Genomic DNA, 19,576 nt, shown 5'->3' with positions numbered 1-19,576 from the left:
AATCTCACTATTTTTAAAGTAGGTTTCAAGGACAGATGAAGCCTATCCAAACTACAAGGTTCACATACTCCGGCATAAATTCTGCTGAAACAAGACAAAGCATGACCATGCAGATTAGTATCTACCCTACTTCCTCTTCCTCCAGCACAATTCCACTTTATTTTTATGTAGTGGGATGCCAGTTTAAGGAATTACTGTCTGTGCATTGTATTCCATGCACTTCCTCAGCTGTGCCAACAGAAATGTTTTTGGGTGGACTGGATAGCTTCTTAAGGAAACTCAGACGTTCACTTTTAAACGCCACTTTTGTAAAAACATTACTCCTGTAGAACATATACATACGTAAAGATTTTTTTAAATACAACTAGACCAAGGACAGTTTGAAGTTCTGAATTAAGAACAAGGTGCCTCCCCCTCTCCCATTAAATTCTAAGGAAACAATCCAGTTTCCTTCTGAGCTAAAATCCTGCTCCAAATTGAGAAAATGAGACAGTAGTTAAACGTCATAAAAAAAAGATAACATCTCAGTTTTTAAACAATGCATATGGAACAGCATTCGAGATGCAAAAATAATCAAAGCAAGAAAAGAGATTTTCAGGCTTTACAGCTATCATAATGCAAAGCTTTGCACATAAATACAGAAGGCCAAGAATTTTTCAAATTACTCATCAATGCAAAATAAAGTTTTAACAGAATTATGAATAATTAAAAAAATTCAATAAAAATCAAGGACTGTTGAAAAACATCAGGATTCAGAATATTCTGATTGGGACAGAATTAAACAGGCAGGAGGAAGAAAACTGTTAACTTTGTTAAGATCACCTGGACTGTTGTCTCTTGCTGTCATCTGCATGAGAAGTGCCATCTGTTTGCGCTCTGACAGAGGATAACCAAAAAGAATGCTAACTGGTGTGGATTTCTTATTTCCAGCATCCTTCTTCATTTTCTTTTTCTCCGGACCTTCCTTCTCTGGAAATGTTAACATTTAAAAACTCAAATTGCTGTTCTGTTAGAACATTTTTCTAGAAATAAAAACATCCTTTTAAGGTATGTGAACTGGTGATTGGTGGCAGATGATGAAAAACAGAAATTGCATCTCTAATTTACTGCATTTGCATTAGTTTTGGTTACATGTTCTAATCATATCAGGATAATAAGTTACGAGTTAAAGCACTTAAAGCTGTAAGGAGGATTACTAAAAAATTCTGAAAGATGAAAAACCTGTTTCACAGCAGGAAGACTCTATATGTCACAACTTTAATTTTCAGAGAATCAAGTCAAGTACTTAAAAAATTCTTTAAGATCAGCTAGTCAACTTGCAGCCTTGAATACAGATCTAAGACTGTGTTCTATTCTACTTGTCTCAAGACACCATGTTAAAAATTAGGAAAAGACTTTTTAATACTGGTATTTGTTAGGTAACTGGATAAGAGATTGTTTCTCTCAAACTTATACTGTCACTTCACCTTAGAGCAATTTCTTCTCCAAAATTCATACCCTTCAAAAACATACAGCTATTTTATATATGTAACTTCTTTCCTTTTATCAATATTTACAGAAGTTGTTTAATATTTCATGTCCAAGTTTTAAACCAGGAGCTAAAATTACACATCTGAATAAACAGATCATTTCTAAAGCTATTCAGTACCTAGAAACTCTCACAGATCTTCACATAGGTTAAATGTGCTCTGAAATCAGACAACTTTTTAATACCTAACAAATATCAAAACTAAAATTCTATTTGTGTCATTTGGAAACTTCGGTCTATGTCTTCCATCCTTTTCAAAAGTTCTTCCTTAATTTTTCTGTATAAAGGTCTCGTGAACCAAACACTGGCATTTAGGTTAAAGTATGATAGAAAACAACTGATTTGTTATTAAGTGACTTTGACTAAATAACTTTTAACTGTAGTTTATGTTAATGATCTTAACATTAAACAAGTACAGACTCTCAATGCATCGAATTTCTTTTGGTACAACTATTTTCCACAGATGTCCCTACCTGGTCATTATTGTTTAACTGTATTTTCTAGAGACATATTAGTTTGCATTTATGTGTAGTGAAGACTATTCATTTTCTGTAATTCTCTTGTCTTTCCAGATAGATGCTCTTTTTTTTGTCTTAACAAGTTCTTATCAAATTCAAGATTTTGTATCTTCTAAGTAGCTTATATTACTTACATGTTAGATCTATAATGTCGACCTTTTTCTTCAGATCCCCTAAGATTACTACTTGAATATAAACACACTGGATGTAAAAGATGGCTCAGGTAACCTTAGTCACAAATTAGGTGATTTAGAATTAAAATTTTCGAAACTGTTAAAAAAAGAATTTCTAACCACCATTGTCAAGAACGAATGGTCTGAAGAATATTCTATCAGACTCAACCAACAGAAACAACATCTCCAAACTCTGAGCAAATAATTCCCTTGGTTTCGTTCCCTAAAAGCCCAGGTTCAGTATTAGCTTTTCCAAAGATCCTGCTCACTCTACCACTCTTTCTCCTTTTGGAAGCCTCCCTACTGACTGCCTTCCCAAAGGGCCTTTAACAGCTGGACAGAACTCTGCATCCTGTAGTCACAGGTAATCCCAGTTCACCCTCCAGGCTGGACTACTGACCACAAAGATCGGGACAGAATTCAGTAAGGATGTCTATTGCCTACTTTTTCTCCTCTGTGGCTGGCTGATGTGCTAAGCAAGTGAGAACATGAAACGAAGCTGAGATCTAAAAATTTCAATGGGGAATATGTAATAAATGAAAGGGGGCCAGGGGGAAAGACGTTGGACTGATTAACCAGACTTGGACATACTAAAATGCTAGAATTTGGCTGGGAATTAGTTGAGGCTTGGTTGGGGATTGTTACTATTAGTTAAATAAGCCTGGTTGCCACACTGATCTTCTTAGCTCTTTGTGTAATAAGTTCTTTCATCTTACTCTTACTGTGACTCATTGCCATCTGATGAGACACTGTTCATCCAGTTTTATTTAACCTTAGTATTTTGGGCCATACTAAAAAAATTGTGGAAATGCAATTAAGCTAAGTCAAAGCAAGGGACAGGGATTTTGTTTTTATTTATGTCCCCATGATTATATTGGTTTCCCAGTTTCCTTCCCTAAATATCAACCTCAAACACCTGTATGACAAAAACATCGCTTAAAAAAAATCTGTCATCTGCACAAGCAGAAAATCTTAAACCAGAAGGCTCCATTGACGCAAACTTCACTGACCTTCTGCAGAGAAACAAAAATTAATGAAAATTACAAATGAGAAGCCTAAGTCACTTTGAGGTTCCTAACCATGCTGTTCCATGTTTCATTAAGCCCCAAACTGACTCTTTTTTATCTTTTGATTTTCTCCACTTCTGCTTTAGGCCCTCGCTGTGGCCCTCCTTATTTCATTCGTTTCCTCTCAACTCATTTTCTGCCTTCCTAGCCTTCTCTAAATCTCATCTTCTAGACTTGATTACAGACGCAGGCTCTATTAATGCAATGCTCCTGAGGCACAGGAAGACAAGTAAATAGTGCACATCTTGAATTCCATGGTGACCAAATAAGAACTACATGATTTTACAGACTAAACAATTATGAGCAAAACTATTTTAAGAATGGAAAGCTACAGACCTAAGTACATATTAAAAAACCCCTACAAATTTATCCATCATGTTTAAAAAGGAAACAAGGTGCCTTTTACAGAAGTAATTGATGAGATTTTTCTAAACTGCATGCATCTCATACTCCTAAATATCTAAAAATTCATTCAATATCCAAATCAACACTACTGACCTATTAATAGAATGTCTGCATAGGAAAAGCTAAAGAAAACCTACAATGAAATTGTACTTTCAGCTTTTCACTGTGAATATGCTGTTCTCTCTCCAAGGATAACGTACAGCATACCCTTCATTGACTAATTTAGTACTTCCACTAAAACAATACATTTCAGTTTGTCTGGCGTGATCTGCTGTTCCTTAGCTTATGTATTTACTGCTCATGATTCTTTTCTTGAAAATCACATTCATTTTCATTCTGAATTATTCCTTACAGTTTTATAGCTATACTCAGCTTGAGAAATAAATACGTCAAAATAAGTGGAACAAATCTTTTTATGATCTAGCTTTTACTTTTTTTACTATACAAGGTACTTTTCCAGGTATTTTTATCTGTTGGTTTTTGGGTTTGGGATTGGGCTTTTTAACAATTTTGTTAGAAAAGCCTACTAAGTAAGTAAGTGCAATTTACTCCCGTATCACGTTTAGTGTTGTCAAACAACATGAAGATCCTCCCCTACATTCCAACGCATTTCACTGGTGGGTCGAATTATTCTTCTATTACTCTTTATTAACACAGTGTTTGCAAAGCATTTCTAGAGCTTATCAGTTAAAAGTACCAAATAAGAATACAACTGCTCTCACCAAGTTATACTGTAATTACGCGCTTACCGCTCAAAAAAAGACATAATTTTTTTAACATTTATGTGAGAATTCGTATGTGTTTTCAGTAAATCTAAACAGTTCTATACACAAAATTAATATGATCAACAATAAGCCTAAAAAAAAGTCTCAGGACTACAGAAGGTACACCTGATAATCCATTTACTGGAATACGTCCTGTAAGAGGCTATTGCTTTTCCCCACAAAGATCTCATGCACATGCCCTCGTTCTGAACGTACAAGGTAAAACAACACAGGACAAAAGGGGTGGAAGGAAGCAAAAGGAAGGGAGTAGGGCATATAAAAGAGAATTTTTTATACACAAAAAAAAATTAGATAGTCAAAAACTATTTTTTTTTAAGTACAAGGAAAACAACAATGCAACTGTTGATAAAGAAGCTACACAAATCCACAGAAAAATTCTTATAAATTATTGGCAGCCCCCATTATGCTTACTGCAGAATATATTATAAGATTTGTTTTCACTGCTCCAAGAATATCATCACGCAGTACATTATACTTTATTTAGCAGAAGACCAATTTAACGTTCAGGAACTTTGACTTTTTAGATAGTCTTTATCTTTTGGTAACAAAAAACTTTTCACAGCTGTGTACTTGATGTATATATAATTTGAACAGTAATAACTTCCCTAATAGAGGAATAGTATCAGTTTAAGAAATTAAGTTTAGGTAGAATTTCATATAAAATTGACTGTTAAAGTAAATCAGTGTTGTGGTTTTTTTGTTTTTGTTTAGATTTTGAGCATTTTGTTTTCAAGTCAATGGAATACAAGTATCTTTTACATTCACTTTCTTGTCACTTTTTGGTGTTCTTCAGCAGTTAGAAACAGAACATGAGGGAATTTCTTGTTATTAAAAAAATCAAAACTCTTCAAGTGCCTTCATGTTCAATTATCTTTATTAAATAACCTTCATAATATGCAGCCAAATCTATCTGGCAAACGTTCCTTTTAAGATTTTCCTTTTGCAATGTAAGCTTTTCACACCACTTTAAAAAAAAGGATTTAAAATTAGCCAAGTTATGTGAAACAGTGATTTAGGTGCATTTGAGCACTTATTTGTAGAAGAGCTTCATGAAATTCACTCACAGTACTTAAACATACCTGCACAAGAAACATCAGAATCACTGGCAATTATTTTAGGAGAACTTATACATAACAGAGTATGTCCCAAAAGCAACCAATAATGTATCTGTTTTTTTTTTTTAAATCTGGATAAATTACAAATTCTCAGTCAATTAATTTCTAAATGTTTTAGGAAAATAAATTATTAAATAATGTAATGTGGACTTCTCAAAACAAATCATGCAAAACTAACAGAATATTCCATTTGGTAAAATAACCACGTTAGTGGATAAAGGAAATAAAGCAAAAAGACCAACTTCAAACTTCAAGGCTCGTGATAGTCTGCTTTCATGTAAAACTCCTATCATAGTGCAAATTGTAAGGAAAAACAGAATTAAGAAATAGGACCACGCAAAGCTAAAATATGAACTGCTTAGAAGCATTTATTTCAAAGAAGTTGTAAGATTGAGTGATATACAACAAAGGACTAATGTGTTTATGACCAACAACTGTAGAAGACAGGTCAAGATGATCAATTCTGCAGATGACCGAGTTAGTAGGCACAGAGTTAGAGATCTGTGTGATTGTGCTAATCTGACTGAAGTTATTTTAAAGAGAAACACATCATGATTGACTGCTGCTTCCTATCCTCAGTGAAAGAGTAGAACATGATGAAGAGACCTCACAGTATACTGTGTACACTGTAGAGATATCAAGGTACTATGGTGATACCTAATTAATCAAGTTTATGGCATATTTATTTAACCAAACCAAAACACACACACACACAAAAAACTACCTCCGCTTTCCTGCCTCTAGCCCAAACGACAGTTAAAGAAACTTCTAATAGTTGAACAGTAAGTTCAAATCCAGCAAGCAGAAATACAGTGTGTAAACAGTCCCTTTAACAGCCCCACTAACCTCTGTAACTATGGGAAGCACAAGTATAGATGTTGTGTTACTACAAAACACACATGGAACATAGAGGTCAGGTGCTTTGCTTTTCTGGATGTCAATTAAATGCTAAAAGAAATATGACTGTGCCATGTTTGGACTACTTTAAAAACAGAAATTGAAGGGGTCAGAAAACAAAACCGAGATGCTAAAATAATTAACTTAACATTCAGTTTGACTGTCCATGTTCATTATCACTTACAGTTTCTAGACAATACCTGAACCAAAAAAAAAACCCCCACCACAAAAAGGAGCAAGAGGTGGAATTGCAGAGGGTAATTTTTACAAAAGTACAGCAAAAGAGACAAAATCTTAGCTCATGAATGAATACTCTGGAGATAGAATGGAGACAGCTCTCATGACATAAAACTCTAACAATTAGGTATTCCCATTCTTTGACCGATCTACCTGCCTAAACAGGATGAAACCCAATTATCATGAGGCTTCTACAATCAGCTAGCAACCCTATCGTGTACCTTGCAGATAAACCATTTATTAAATTAAAACATTAATCAGATTAAATTTTTTATCCTACAGCTACTTTTTATGGCATTTCTTGATTTTTGTTCACCCAGACACATTTTTACAAGACCCTAAATCTTTAAAAACATTTGAAAAATCAAACTCAATGGTCTTATCACCTGTTACACAGAAACTATTTCGCAAAGTAGTAAGAACATTTTTGCTATTCTGAACTCTGAAAAAACCCCATATTGGAAGACTATTAAAAATAAAACTATAGGGAAAGGATAAAATACATCCTGGAACTGTAATGGACAGTGGGAAGAATGGAGTAGTACCATGTATTTTTTCAGAATCTTTGTAATTATGAATTGTATACACAACCTTTGACTATTTCCCTAGAATACCACTACAGTGTTTCACAAAGTATCAGAAGAAAACTAGGATTTATTTTGTTTTTAAACACTAGCACTACTAGCTGGTAGGAAGCTTCTCATGAGCTTTTCTTTTCCTTCTGTCTCTGGTTACACCCTCATCTCTAAAAACTTACTTTCTTCCTTCTCAAATAACACTTTCCATTCTCTGTACATAGTTAGCAGAGAGACACTTCTGTCAGAGGTAACAGGTTACGTCAGTGATGGCAAACCTTTTCAATGCCTAATGCCAAATTTGTGTCAGAAGCAGCACTACACTTCATGATCACTGATGTCAGTCCTAATCCATGTCAGTGCCAAACTTGGTACCAGTGTAAGTGGTTAATTCCCACTAGTCTAATCTAATTGGTTAGGTACAGAATCAGCATTATAAGAACTATTTTTTCATCCTAGTAATGCTCCTGCCTCTAAAGTTTCTGGAAAGCTTATGTACCAAGTTCCTCATCTGTGAAATGGGCTAGTTGCTCTTACCTACTTACCTCAGCAGTAACAAAATGGACAACAAGCTATGATGTTTGCTACACAGTAGTTAAAAGATACGTAACAAAAAGATTTTGCAGTGTGTACATTGTCTTTTTGTGCATGTCTAAGTGCCTAGAGTAATCCATCTTGTTTGTGGCAACTATGACAATAGATGCTATAGCAAGAGAAACATAAAAATTGCATTACCTTACAAGATGCTGTGACAATGAGTTATTTAAAGTTGATGGGGGTGGGGAGAGACGACAAAAGATTTCCAACACAGAAAACATTAGAAAAGTGCTAAATATTACTTCTAAATATATTTATTTCCATTATGAAAAACAGTTAGGGTCTAATACCAAGCAATAAATTTAATAAAGCAGTTGCTGGGAGCATACTTCTAATTTATACATGGTCTTTTCAGAATCAAGTGGTATCATGAATAGTGTAAAACTTTATAATTCTGTAAAACCACTGAAAACAGAGATCTAAAGCCAAGAGTATTGTTTTGTAATGTGACTATTTCAAATTTGGATTTCATACCATGTTCTCTTTACAGCAACAAAAATATGTATGTAATATCCAGGAGCCAAATCGTCTGCATTAAATCAACCCTGGACAAAAATTAAGCATGTACTTCCATCTTGCATTCAAATCTAAGCATATTAAGGGAATTACCTGTTTATGAAAATATTCAAATATACAATAAGCACTGTATATGAAACTGTAGTACTAAGCCTCTGACAAATTTGGCCGCCTTCTGGTGGCCTTCCAGAGGGCACGGATACTGTCTTGCTACCACAGAACTACTACTGGACTATGACATAGATAACTAATTACCTAAACTCAGAGATAACTGTACTCTTGGAATGCATCCAGACCCCTCCATCTTGATTTGAAAAGAGCCATGTTAAGAATGGTATTTTGAAGTCTTGAAATCAATTCGAATAGAATATGCTTAAGTTAGGAAGAACTACCAGCCTGTGCAGAAGAGGTATCGTGAACAGATCATAGGAGCTTAGACTGAAAGAAAAGTTCGTTCTCCATGGCCAGTTTAGTTAGTTCCATAACCATAGCAACCTTTGCTCTTATATGTAGGACAGTATATCTACTAATCTTTTCCATTCTTCCTCTCCAAAAAAGGCCATGAAAAGCTGACAGCTGTGTCTCAAATCAAGGCACTTACATGTCTTTTCATCAGTTTACTTGTTTAAGCAAATGGACCTCTAGCGATGACAATGAAAATAAAGATTTATTACTAAAATAGAAGCAAAAGAATGAGGTTAGGAAACAACTGGAAAATGTAGATCAACTATGCTGGCATGCTAGCTCTTGCTAATGAGAGGATGAAAGCCTATCAGGCTGAGATGCAACAATCAGAAGCAAGCAAGCAACTTTTATACTTAGTATCCTTTTTTATAGGGAAAAATAATAAATATAAATAACATAATACACAGTTAATTAAATTAGGATGTATTTTACCAACAAATAATTAGTTAAGGAAATAAAAAGGTTCTACCTGTGTCTGAATTGCGATCTTCATTTCTGGATGGACTAATAGTAAAAGGAAGTTTACGTTTCATGGAAGACTTTTCTTTCATCTCCTTCCCCACATCACTCCTATCCACTTTTGGAGTTTTGCTGTAGGATGCAATCTTGTCCTTGCTCTAATATAAATAAAAAGTATACTAAGTAATTTTTGCATAAAGCAGAATAGTCTTATAACGTATACAGACTGAAAAGACTGCTATGCAAGAATGTATGTGCATGTGTGTATGTATGTATATTACGTAGTTTATTCGAAAACTTTTAAAGTAACCTTACTAAAAATAATCAATGGCACTTCTTTCTTTTTAAAATTAGTATCCTCTGTGTTATTTCTACTCCCAGATACTTCACTGCAGAACTGCTGTTCACTATTAGAGCCTTGATTAATAAGCAAAGGAACAACACAAACTGGACAAGACTTATCTCAATGACCATCCCGATTTCCTTCCCTGACCATAATGTAATAATCACATCAAAAGCACGTTAAAAGTCAACGCTGCAATTCAGACTGTGAATAGTAACACAGTTACAAAAACAAAACCTCTAACAACCATCCCCTGCCTTCACCCCCACCCTGTAATCCATCCATACAGAACTCCCTTTCTATTTCAAGAAGAATAATAGTGTCATGTTTCATTTTCTAAAGCAAAATTTACTAAGAACTTATAAAATCTATGAAGAAACTTTTTTAACTGGTATCAAATTTAGAAAAAATAGGTACAAGCTATTTGGAATTTTTAGTTGCATAAATCAGGGATTTTTGGCTTATTTCAAGATAAACAGAGAAAAACTCGGATGGGCACAATATCAACTTAGTTTGATTACTTTGATAATATAGGAGGTCCAAGTATGTAAAAGATAGCAGGTTACTGAGAAGACTGCTGGAGAGAACCCTCTGCAAAGCCCAACATTTTGGCCTACCAATCAAGATGCAATGTTGAGACATAACATCTTCTGTCCAGAGAAGGGCGACGAAGCTGGTGAAGGGTCTGGAACACAAGTCTTATGAGGAGCGGCTGAGGGAGCTGGGGTTGTTTAGCCTGGAGAAGAGGAGGCTGAGGGGAGACCTCATCGCTCTCTACAATTACCTGAAAGGCGGTTGCAGAGAGGTGGGTGTTGGTCTCTTCTCCCACGTGATGAGTGACAGAACAAGAGGAAATGGCCTCAAGTTGTGCCAGGGGAGGTTCAGGCTGGATATTAGGAAAAATGTCTTTACTGAGAGAGTGGTCAAACATTGGAACAGGATGCCCAGGGAAGTGGTGGAGTCACCATCCCCGGAGGTGTTCAAGGAACGTGTGGACGTGGCATTATGGGACATGGTTTAGTGGGCATGGTGGTGTTGGTTAATGGTTGGACTTGATGATCTTACAGGTCTTTTCCAACCATAGTGATTCTGTGATTCTGTTCATTACATGTTGCAGAAACACATTATCCAACTATGTCAGCTATCACAACTCCACAGCTTTGTATCATTCTTAACAGCTCATCGGATGAAACCATTAACAGATTCATTTTCTAAAGCTAGAAGAGGCACATACACTTACTTGCCAATCAGGAAAACAAAAGGCTGCTCCTTGGTACTTTTGAAGCAAGAAGTTAAAAAATTTATTCTGATTAGAGGAAAACTAGAAAATAACTCCGAGTAAAGGTGCTATTCTCAAGAGCACCTTTTCTTTATTTAAAAACACACACAGGTAAGAAGAGTAGTTTGATTATATCATCTGACACTCTGAGTTTAAACTGTTGCCAAGGAGTAGGCAGAAGTGATTACAAAAAGAATCTGCAAACAAACTCTACAATCTTCAGGTGACAAATGTCTGTACCAGGGAAATCACAAAGAAGGGATCAGTCTATATCAGGAGAATTCCTGAAGTAGCAGGTTTTCTCTGGGGGCATCAACCTACCTTCACTCTGAGTTTGGATCCCCCTCCCCGCCACCCCCCCTCACCCCTGCCCCCCCCAAAAAAAAAAGCAAAACCCTAAAGAAACCAAAATGCAGAATAAAACCCACACACCAAACCCAGCCCTCCTCCAAAACCCCAAAGGAAACAACAAACACTCGTCCAGCCTTTTTCTTACATGCTACAACAAGAAATTTAAAAAATCTAAAATCCCCTAAGCCCTTGAGAGATAAAGTATCTGTGCTATTACTTTTGAAAGAAGCTAATGCAACTGATCATTTGCAAATGCATCTGTAAGTTGACAAGAACAGATCCAAACTCCATTAAGCCCATTCCAATCTCTTCCCCTACACATAAGAGTTTCCCCACTTCAGCCCAATCTCACCAAGAGCTCTTCTCGTTCCTTGTTCCAAACAATCCCACTATTTCTCATATGTACATTTCCCACAATATGATAAAGTGGTATTAAAATTTTATTGCTCTCTCCAGAATATTATCTTATGATAGGTACTACACAATAGAAAGGATCAGTTGAAAATAATTTAAAATTCCCAAGCAGGAAACATTGGTTTCAATTTGTTCTGTAGAAAAAAGGCAAACTTTTGCAGTCGGTAATCCTTAAAAAGAATAACTTTTTTTCGTACTAATCAGTAAAATACATTGGTAGGTGCTCACAAGGAGACAAAAGCTGCTTAAATAATTTCATAGCTTTACATTTATTCTTATATTGTATAGATGCATTATGTTAAATATTATGACTGATGCACTACTTTTTTGATAATCACTGAATATTGATTTTGTGATGGCCTAATTAGGAGGAGAGACAGTTCAAAATGCATACTTTCAGATAAATAAAGACACATTGAAAATGAAAGAACAGGCTATACACGGGAAACACAGAAACTGAAAAAACAAAGAGTATTTTGTTCCTTAGCTATTGTGGAAATAAACAGTGGTGGACTTTCCAACCCAAAAGATGAAATGAACAGGGTGTTTGAGAAATCTGTACAAAGTCAATGCTATTTAGTATTTTCAGTGACAATGCTGAAATAGAGATGCAATTAGATATGCAGACACCATCACAACCAGGAGAGAGGGAGAAGCAAAGAGCACTGGCAAAGGGAACATAAAACAACTAGCGAATTTGAAAAACAGTCTAAATACAAAACAAAACGGGAAAAGCCCGAATAAAAACAAGGTTCTACAAAGTGATAAAAATAGTTAAGTGTACAATCACAAGACCCCACATTAAAAGCCACAAAACTCTTAACAGCCTCCTGGATTCAACTTCAAGTAAAGGAAGGCGAGAGGAGGTAGCAAGCCCTGCAGGTTAGAACAGGCATTTCGATTTAAAGAGTGAGCATTCACTGTTCCAACTACTCCTGGTCACTGCAACAGCATGGACATCTCTTTTTCAGGGTCCAAAGCAAGGTTCAAAATTCAGCATGAATAGGTCTATGTATTAGGTTAACGTGATCCATGGAACCAGCCCAAAATAAAGCTAACGTCTTTTATAAAGCAACCTGTAACTTAGAATATCTGTGAACTTTCTAAAGAGGTACATTCGTCTAAAGTGAAAACCGCGACTCAAATAGAACACCGAAGACATGATAATGTTCAGATACATAAACTATTGCTGCAAAGAGAAAGGCATTACATACTCTCCATGTCCACTACAGCTAAAGAACATTTAATGGCTTTAGACTGCAACAGGAGACAAGCAAAGGTTATTTATACTTCTACTAAATATCTAACTCTATGCCAGTCAGTGTAATTAAGAATCAGAATAAACTGCCCAAGGAGACTGGAATTTCCATCAGTCAAGGCTTTAAAGAAAAGGTCTGGCAAACATCTGTCAAGAACTGAGTACAGCTTATTCTACGCTGGGGCAAACAGATGAACTGAATCTGCACGTCTCAACATTTAATGCATACCTCACTGGAGGATGTAGTAACAAGGAAGAATTTTCTCTGTCAGCAAAACCATATAGTGTGCTACAATGAGGAACACGTTTTTAATCTGTTCAACAGAAACTGTCTCAGAAGGCTAGCAGTCTGGACAATCTCTTGATATCCCATTCCAGCTCTATTGTCTGGTACTGCTACAATCAATGACAATACACAAGAGGAGACAAGAGTGCCATATAATCTAGCAGATGTATTAAGCCCTGGGAGAATAAGCATTCTTTTTCTGCCTATCAAAGATAATTACATACTGAAGCGTGTTCTGCATGGTATTAAAATGGCTTTGGGCACTATTGTTGGACTCTTCTTAGAAGAGAGTTAATTCTTACAAACCGTAAATGTGTTTCTCCTTTGGACCACATATCTATCGTTTACTTCCTGAGTTTTGGCCATTTAAGTTCTAACGTATAAATTCAGATAAATTAAAATTTCATTTTTTCTTATCTTTATAAAGTATCTCATGCAAACACTGAATAGTCTATCCGCTGTACACATTCTTACAATTTTTTAATTTATTTTATGCTCCTAAGATGAGCAACTGAAATAAAAGTACATGTACCCTAAAGCATATATGATATAAACTCAGCTTATTACCAGGAATGTTATTACTAATGATTTTTTTTAAGCTCTCAGAAGACCTGAACACATAGCTGATTCACATAGCTATTTACTGTTTGCTAGAACGGCGTAATAAGCATTAACTTCCACTCAACAAATATGAAAGATTAAGTCTCATAACAACAGTAACTTTACTACATTCCTCAGTCAACAGCTAAAAGTGCACAACCAATAAGAACTAAACATTGTATCAACTAGGAAAAACAAATCCTGCAAGTGTTTTTTCTTTTATCTTAATACATTACACATTGGAATAGTCTTACACCATATATTTAGGCCATCATTGTTTTTATTTTGAGAAGAAGAATGAGGAATTTTTTAGGGAGTGGTGTCCTTTAACATTATTGTTCATTTGTAAATGCATTGTTTTGTATGAACATTATTTCACAGTAGGCCTCCTCTGCCTATAATGCATCTATGAACATACACGGGAACACCTATAATTAAACTACCTATCTTCTGTTAATTTACAGTCATAGAAATTAAGGCCCATGAGTAGTTCAAAGACATTTGTGCTTCAATAACAAAGTGGACACAGAAGCCAGTAAGAGCAAGTTTACACAGCAAAGTGCAGAAGTGATTTGACTGTACTATTATACAGAAAAAGAAAGCCAAAGCTACATGAAAAATACAATTAGAATGCATTTTTTGTACCAAGGACCACTGCAATTACCTGAATGTTGATGACCTCAGGGTCTTTTCATGCTACTAAAAGACACTGGCATCTCCGATGGCACAGTGAATGGTCGCTCATTGGTTACACAATACTGAGAAAAGTGCACGGACAAGACGTATTTCCCAGATTAATCAAGACACTTCCGTATCAAAATGCCACTAAAGCAAAAATTTTACTTTAGTATCCCTTTCACCTGCAGCAGACTTCCTTACATCAATTACACTAGGTTAACAAATCCGTAACATTTTCATAAGAAGTTCCAATGTTTCAAAGACTATTGTTTTTAAATTAATGGTTGCAAATATTTACATACTGAAAAAAAAAAAATCCTTATTTGCTTTACAGAAATTTCCACTACTTCCTGACGATATTTCATTTAAAATTATCACTGTTGATTTGGCCTGGTCAATCTTCACTTCAGAGTTTTATGTCTGTATGTGCAATACAGATTTCCCTTCATGATTTTATGGTGTTCAGACTCGTATTTTACTCTTACCATATTGTCTATTGAATTTTATATAATTTTCTAGGCTGAATTAAAATGATTACATTTTGACAATACATTCTTTATTTTTTCTAATACAGGGGAGAAGACTACAGATTATTCAAGGGCCAGCTAAACACTGCTGATAATTACTTGTCCATGTGTCAGAGAACAGTTCAAGTGACAGTTTAAATGACTATTTAACATCTTAACCATGTATTCAATTTTCTCAAAATATGATAAAAGCAACCAAACTGCATTTATTATGCTAAAAGACTATATACAGGAATATTAACTGCAACACTTAAATAATTCTGTAATTTTATTTAGGCTCTAACATTTTCAATATAATATATATCAATTTACAACATACAATCCTCAAACCAAATCCTACATCATTCTAATCTCACATTATATATTGTGCCAAGGTAGAAAGCAAGTGCAAGCAGTTTATCAGTTTGCTGTTTGGTATCAATCTAATTAGTTCACCATTATGTTTCCATACATATAACCTTGGTCAAACTTCCATCTTCCCCTGGAGTTTAATCTTCTAAGTAACGATGCCTTAAGATGCCTTCACTAGCATCTTACTCTCAAATACCAGGCAAGGCAGAGTCTGAACCTAGCACATTTGTCCATACTTCTAACTCCTGTACTGGTGATCAGTCTCAGCAACAAGCATTTCCTTGTTAGAGCAGCCAGCTAAGGACAAACCTTTACCCAAAACAATATGACAATGAAAGGGTTTTATGCGACCATTAAAAATAGAAAGTTAATTTACTCCTTTCTAAATCAAATCAAAATTTACCATGTTTCCAAGTGGTTAAATAAATGACACCATGTTCACTGTTCTGTACTCTGGAAAAAGTTATTAGTATTTTCACATGGATTCATATCCTCTTCTGGTGAAAGACACCTACACCTATCTGTTTCAGAAGGTTACCTAACTTCACAGAGATTGCAGGGTCGGGGGCTTAAATAGCTCAGAAAACATAACTGCTACTGTTATTAGTAGATCCGAGGCAGGAGATTACTGGAGAGGAAGCTGTCAAGACAACCAGCAAGTACTGAAGGCAGTTCCTTTGGCGGTGGCTGCAGATTCAACAGCCACTCTGGAAACTAGCACCATTTTTCTACTATGGCAGCAAGCAACAGGGAGAGGAGGTGAGTAGGAGTCAGAGGTGGAGAGTGGAGGAGGAAAACGGGGCCTCAAGTAAACTCTATTGTTTTTTAAACTCAGATTGCAGAGCAATTTGTATGTGCAATTCAAAGCCTATGAAGGAAGAAAATAATCTGCACTATAAAAATATGATAATCTAGTTCTATTTGTTCAAACCTACAAACAGATGCATTCCAAACATTTCAAGCCGTACCTTAAGCAGAGAAAGAGGGAAAACGAAAACTTAAAAACTTACACATTCCAGCAAACCCACTATTTTTGCTTTGACGGAAATGAACAAAAGATGAAAATTCATTTTAACCTCTGTGTTATAGATTTTTTTTAAATTAAAAACACAAATAGAGCTTGAAAAAAATGACAGAAGTCAGTTTTCCTAGCATAAGCAGCTGTTGATTATGTCTTCAAGATTTTCCTGTGTCAAAAGATTTTTTCAGAAATACTGAACTGTCAAGGTAACAGGAATTTATAAAGCCAGAAAATATTTTCAATTAAATAAATAACCTAAAATCTTTACAAAATGTAGCTTATTTATAAGTGTATAAATAAAAAGGCAGTACTGAATACCACTAAATTTCATTGCAATAGCCTTCCTATTCTTGCTGTTTGTAGGCCCCCATTTCCCCCCCTTATTCCCAGTGTTGAATGACTCTTCAATTAACTTGACCATATCCCAAACAAGGACCAGAACAAAACAACAACAAAAAACCCAACATTTTTTCATCCCTTTACTAGTAAGCCAATTTCCTTTCCCCATTTTACTCTGTTACCTTCCTCTTCTTATCAACGAAGTTCAACACAGCTAGCAGAAAACAACTACCTTTGCCGCACTTTACTGGGACCCATAAAACAAACTGGGAAGAGACTAAAACTTTAATGTTTTCTATGAATGTTTTCAGAAAACAGTTTGAAGCACATGCTCATCTTTTCCTATTTTTTCATCTCTCCCTGTCTTATATCCATTAAGCAGTCTTACAGAGAATACAGACTTCAACAAAATAGTAAGTATGACACCACCCCCCCCCCCCCCAAAAATCTCCTTTTCCAGATAAAACAGTTTTAAACATAATTTGGGAGATAAACGGATTCTCTCTCCTTAGGGCAATATACAACTCACCATTCACAATACACAGTATTATTCTTTTGGTTTTTATTAGTACTACAGATAAACTCATCTGTTGTACAAGTGTTCTAGGCAGACAAAACGGAGAACTGGGTATTTGCAACCTGGCTCCGGAAGTTTGAAAATGATAGGATACTTTACATTTATACACAACAAACCACCCTTCAGTATTACTGGAGCTTGCATACTCCTGCATCCTCCAACACTCAAAAAAGGATTGTACTGTTTTTAAACTTGACTCTCTTGTACAGGAGTTACTCTTAACTCTTCTGCAGCATTTGGCTTTCAAGTCCTCCTAAACAGAGGGAACAAGTCCCTGTGTTACAAAGGAATATAAGAAACTTGTGTTTGTTCATTCATCTGTGCTCTGTCACAGGCCTTCAGAAGTGTTTCATGTGTTTGTTACAGAGAGTAAGACACTTCAAAATTAAATAAAATATGAATCACTGTTCTTGTGAGTGTATAAAGACTTCATATGATGTAAGATACAGAAACTATGCACTAACTTACATCAAGTAAACCCCATGCATCCAGCTTCCTTTTGAATTAAGTTGCAAGTTACAATAAAAGGCATAAATTCTGTTCCCTAGTTTAATTTACAGTAAAAACTTACTTTTTTCCTGCACTCAAGATATCAGAATACAGACTCATATTTATTTCTTCCCATTACAGTAACAAAAATCATGATAGAACACATGCTTTTCATTTCACTGAAATTAAATGGACATGAATATAATTTCATTACCTTTCTTGCAGTTGTTTTTTCCACCATGGTGCTATCACTGTCAGAATTTTCAACTTGAACTGGTTTTGTAGACCCAAATTTGGGCATTTTATAGCTGTTTAGCTAGCTGTATCTTGTATCAGTGGGTTCATCCTGTGTCTGAAAAACAAACAAACAAAATTATATAAATATGCACACTACAGTGTCATTTCAGGACAAATGTTTTTACTGCAGATGGTAGCAGAGTTGAATACTACCCCAAAAATGATGACTAACAATGACACCAGACTTCAAGCATCCTGCTCATCTGCAGCTCAAACAAACCTTGGGATGAAAACGCAAAAGGTATAAACACGGCTACTGCTAGGGACAGTGTCATCAGAAAACCACCAAGTCAGTTGCTGAACTGCACCATCCCTCTGACTTACCTCTTCGGCAGACTTAACACTTTCAGGTATTTGATGGCTTATTGGTTCAATATCTCACTTAATTTTATAGGTAATAAGACTGGGAGGATGCACAAGATCATTTCTAGCAACAGTGTGAAGAGAAATTCATCTTTCTAGCCTGGGAAATTGAAATATTGTCTACCCAAAATGTTATGGAAAAAAGGTCAAATCTTGGTGATTTGCTATCCTATTTGTTGGAACAAGAGATACATGTTAGAAGAAAAATCTTCTAAAGCTTAGCCCTGGAACTAGAAACCTTAGTTTCCAGTGTCTAGCAAATTAATTACATAAGCCATTGCTATATACATGTATATAAAGCTCTAAGAGGTCTGGGGTATTTCATCTCCAGGGTACAGTAAGTGGCATTACAGACTCACATAATGGAATTTCGATTTTTTCATGTTAGTTTTGAATCCACTTTTTTACTTCAAGAGAAGTAAAATATTTTAATACACAGAATCATAGAATCATTTCGGTTGGAAAAGAACTTTAAGATCATCGAGTCCAACTGCAACACCTATCAGGGAAAGTCAAGTTGTCCTAAAAAACTTATGTCAGGAGCACAGCAGAAGACTGCTCTACACTTGCAACACTGCCAGCAATAACAGTCAAGTGCTTTTCAGCATTATTTATTTAGCATCTTCTTAAGAACTACAAAAGTTCTTACTACAAAGAAAAAAGGGTTATAAAGGGTAGATCTTTTTATTTCATAAGATATCACTATGGTCCAGAAACGTAAGCAAACTATTCAACCCATGATCACACAGTATATATTACAATAAAAAATTCTGACCTGAAGAAGTGGTTTTACTGACATTTTAATTTTATCTCCATTTGATTGCAGTTCAGTGTCATTTCAACTCGTGTTCTGAACACAGTCAGCAAACATTTGTGTTGAAAGTGAAAATGTAGAACATTAGCAGGTTCTTCCAGGGAAACCCAAATCTGTCTGCTTTGAGTTTCCTTCAGGGATGTTTCTTAATGCAATTACTGGTTTATCAGGCAGTCTTGATGGCATATTTCAAATCACCAGAACACTAAATTAAAAGTTAAACTCTTTACATTCAAATTTTTCTCCTCTGTC

The 19,576-nt window shown here is 35.4% G+C and overlaps 1 protein-coding gene across 1 annotated transcript in view; it reads right to left on the bottom strand.

Moving 5' to 3' along the window:
• Nucleotides 1-18,151, bottom strand: part of ANKRD12 (ankyrin repeat domain 12) — a 49,830-nt gene extending 31,679 nt beyond the window's left edge. The window contains exons 1-3 of the mRNA XM_059836124.1: nt 18,065-18,151; nt 9,348-9,495; nt 823-969 (exon numbers count right to left, since the gene is read on the bottom strand). Of these exons, the coding sequence (XP_059692107.1) occupies nt 823-969; nt 9,348-9,495; nt 18,065-18,151 (382 nt within the window). The remainder of the gene's footprint in view (nt 1-822; nt 970-9,347; nt 9,496-18,064) is intronic.
• Nucleotides 18,152-19,576: the final 1,425 nt, after the last annotated feature.

The sequence above is a fragment of the Gavia stellata genome, chromosome 3 (genome assembly GCF_030936135.1).
Source record: "Gavia stellata isolate bGavSte3 chromosome 3, bGavSte3.hap2, whole genome shotgun sequence".
NCBI classification, from domain to species: Eukaryota; Metazoa; Chordata; class Aves; order Gaviiformes; family Gaviidae; genus Gavia; species Gavia stellata.
This window is presented reverse-complemented; position numbering and strand designations above follow the sequence as displayed.